The sequence below is a fragment of the Etheostoma spectabile genome, chromosome 22 (genome assembly GCF_008692095.1).
Source record: "Etheostoma spectabile isolate EspeVRDwgs_2016 chromosome 22, UIUC_Espe_1.0, whole genome shotgun sequence".
Taxonomy (NCBI): Eukaryota; Metazoa; Chordata; class Actinopteri; order Perciformes; family Percidae; genus Etheostoma; species Etheostoma spectabile.
The window spans coordinates 14,699,989-14,703,096 of record NC_045754.1 but is presented as its reverse complement, the minus strand read 5'-3'; the positions used below and the strand labels follow the sequence as shown (position 1 = coordinate 14,703,096).

Sequence of the window (3,108 nt, the reverse complement as noted above, 5' to 3'; positions counted from 1 at the left end):
AAAAGGCATTCAATATCATGTTGTCCTGTTTTGACATTTAAATGCAGTGGTACCATTGACCACGGTTCCTTTCTTACCATTGGTGTTGTTGCGCAGACAGTCAATGCCGAGGAAGGGGTTGTTTTCTTTGACCTGTTTGGCTCGGACCTCTGTCATGGTCTGGATTGGGTTGTACCCACTGTTCTCAGCCAGCGCCATGGGGATTACCTCCAGAGCATCAGCAAACGACCTCATGGCATACTGCTCCAATGATGGGCACTAGAAAGGCGAGGAGCAGAAATAAAAATGATCAGAGCAGCAAGAGAAACGGCAAAAGTGTGTCAAACATTCACTCTTATCCTATAAAAAGGAATAGCATTTTTAAATTTAGCTCATTTCTGAGAATGGGTTTTAGTTGTCTCACCTTCTCTGCAGCCTGGTTGACAGCCAGTGCACATGCAATCTCTGAAGCTCCTCCTCCATACACTATACGGTTGTCTCTGACCAGATTGCGAATTACACACAAAGCGTCATGGAGAGCACGCTTGGCCTCTTCAACGATCTAATGGGATGAAAATAATGAGTGAAATAAAAGGTGAACCAAGACTGATAGATTAATTAAAATTGGTACAGTCATTTTACTTTAGAGTGCACGTCTCATTTGTGCTTACCATTTTGTTGCCTCCGCGGATGAAAATTGTTACAGCCCTGGTGTTCTTACACTCCTGAATAACCAACATGCGATCCTTTGTAGTGCCAAAGGTGATCTCCTTCACCACACCAGCTGTGCCGAGCTTCTCTGGTGTTAACTCAGAGAACCTTGGCACGATGCGGCCTCCTGTGGCTATAGCAATCAACTGCAGAGGAATCACAATAGACAATAAAAACTTGAACACAAACTAAGTACTTTCTGCTCATCAGCACCATATGCCCATAACATGTGAATACACGTTTGATCTAAGTGACAAAGGACGTGGAAATATTATGTTCAAAAGTAAGTTAACATCAAGGGGTTCTATCATGTGACAAAATGATCTCACCTCGATCTCAGGCCCTCCGACCCAGCGTACGGCTGGCAGCTCATTCTGGAGCAGGAGGTGGTTGGCTTCATCATCAAAGCCCCACTGGCAAATGGCCAAGTTGGCACCATTGCTTTTGATCTAAAAAGAGAAAGGAGTTCACTTTTTGAGCATGTGCCAATGTAGATGTTAAGAATTCAGTTTTAGTACAGTAGACGCTGCAGCACTTACCTGTTTGATCATCTCTTCAAACTTGTCCTTTTCATATTTCTGAAGAGCTTTGTAGTCCTCCACACAGGTCACATCCAACTTATGTTTGGTCTTCGGCTTAGGTGGCTCAAACGGGCAGGTAAGGATAGCCATTTTAACATCTTTGAGGACCTGAGTGGGAACAAGGAATAACTGATGTCAGCATCATTATCTTACAGTGGTCACATAAAAGAAAAAAAGTCAACATGTCGGCAACCTATGGGCTTGTCCTCTAAAGTTTAAATCGTATTTTTATCTACACTGATCTAATGGCCTCAAACGGACATTAAATTTGTCCTTCTGCATCGTCAACTATTGGGTTTCATGTGATCAAAGACAAAACCGGATATAGAGCTGATGACATCCAAAAATGAAGCTCCCCGTTTGTACCTTGGGCATCTGAGGGTGACTGAACTCTTTGTCAACTATGACTCCCTTGATGAGCTGTGTGTCCTCCAGCTTGCCTCCCACTTTTCCCTCCATCTTGATGAGCTCAAAGTCTACGTCCTTTCTCTCCATGTCGGCCACAGTGAGGATGGCATTCACTGCAATCTCTGCCATCTGTCTGTGACACCGGTTGATACTGAAAGACAACAACAGAACTGTAAGATTTAATATCTTAGTTGATGATTAGGGTGATCCCGGTTCCTTAATACTTTTTTTTTCGGTACAATTTTAACAAAATATAGCACAAATCTTTTTATTTGTCAGCTCCTACTATGTGAGCCCATCTGTGTGTTTCGTTGTTTTTTCCAGGCTGCCTCTACAACGTCTAACGTTGGACATGCTGTAGTAAGTTATCAAATTGTGGTAGAAGCATTGTGCATGCGTAATGGCTCACTGACGCCAGAGAGTTACCTTTTTGCCTGTGCGGTTAATAGTTATAAAAATCACGATCTTGATTCACCCTATTCACGATTTAATTTTTAAATGAATGATTTAAAATTAAATGACTTTGATTCTCATTTAATTTCACGAGCCGAATGCATCACAAACACTTTCTTCTGTGAGTTTTAAACAGACTGTATAAAATAGGTTTTAAAGTGCTCCCATGAGCTGCAATGCTCTCCCTTCTCTTCATTGAAGGCTCTATGTGTACAGGCTTGTGGTGATGCACAATGTGCTATAGGTGCCCAAAAAAAGAAGAAGAAAAATCTTTTTGGTTAAAATTAACGAGTAAATGTCCTTACTTTTTATCTTTGTCAATGTCTTTCATAGAATAAATAACATATCTTTCCGACTGTGACATTTCCCATAGACGTGTACTTTCTGACTGGGAACCCAGAAATTCCGACATTCCATGTAAAATTGAACACTAACAGTCCGTGCCCCTCGCTTGGCCTCATGGCGGTATCAAAAGTCGGAAGAAAGTGGCCGAGTCCCACTTGATTATGACTGTGTCAGATAAAAGCAAGTGCCTTGCAGTGTAAGGTGGTGAAATATGTGGACGGTTTATTACAGGGAAACATCCCACAGATTTGAAGGCTAACCTAGCTTACTTTAACAAGGTAAAGGAGGACGCCAAGCCCCCTTTCCCCGAAACAGAAGCTAACCCTGGTAACGTTACGGTCATGGAAGTATGGATACGTAGGGCTAGCAGCATGGCGGAGACAACCGCAGGACAGAGAACACTACAGGGGGCTTTCACCAGCGACCTGATAGCTGGTTAGTAAATACGCATGAACACTGTGGCGGGAACATGGATTAATATGTGGAATATGTCTACACAACTGTGTGAGTCGATTGACTTCAAAAGGTTCGCCATTTTACTCCAACCAAACTTCAAAACACCTGTTGATGTCTGTCTTCTTTAGTCTGTTGGCTGTAAAGGTTTCTCTCCTGGAACACGTCAAACACATTC

At 42.5% G+C, this 3,108-nt stretch overlaps 1 protein-coding gene across 1 annotated transcript in view; it reads right to left on the bottom strand.

Moving 5' to 3' along the window:
* cct5 (chaperonin containing TCP1, subunit 5 (epsilon)) overlaps nucleotides 1–3,108 on the bottom strand; it is a 6,273-nt gene that overhangs the window by 322 nt on the left and 2,843 nt on the right. Inside the window, exons 5-10 of the mRNA XM_032503720.1 lie at nucleotides 1,638–1,830; nucleotides 1,230–1,379; nucleotides 1,020–1,139; nucleotides 651–836; nucleotides 404–541; nucleotides 78–258 (exon numbers count right to left, since the gene is read on the bottom strand). Of these exons, the coding sequence (XP_032359611.1) occupies nucleotides 78–258; nucleotides 404–541; nucleotides 651–836; nucleotides 1,020–1,139; nucleotides 1,230–1,379; nucleotides 1,638–1,830 (968 nt within the window). The remainder of the gene's footprint in view (nucleotides 1–77; nucleotides 259–403; nucleotides 542–650; nucleotides 837–1,019; nucleotides 1,140–1,229; nucleotides 1,380–1,637; nucleotides 1,831–3,108) is intronic.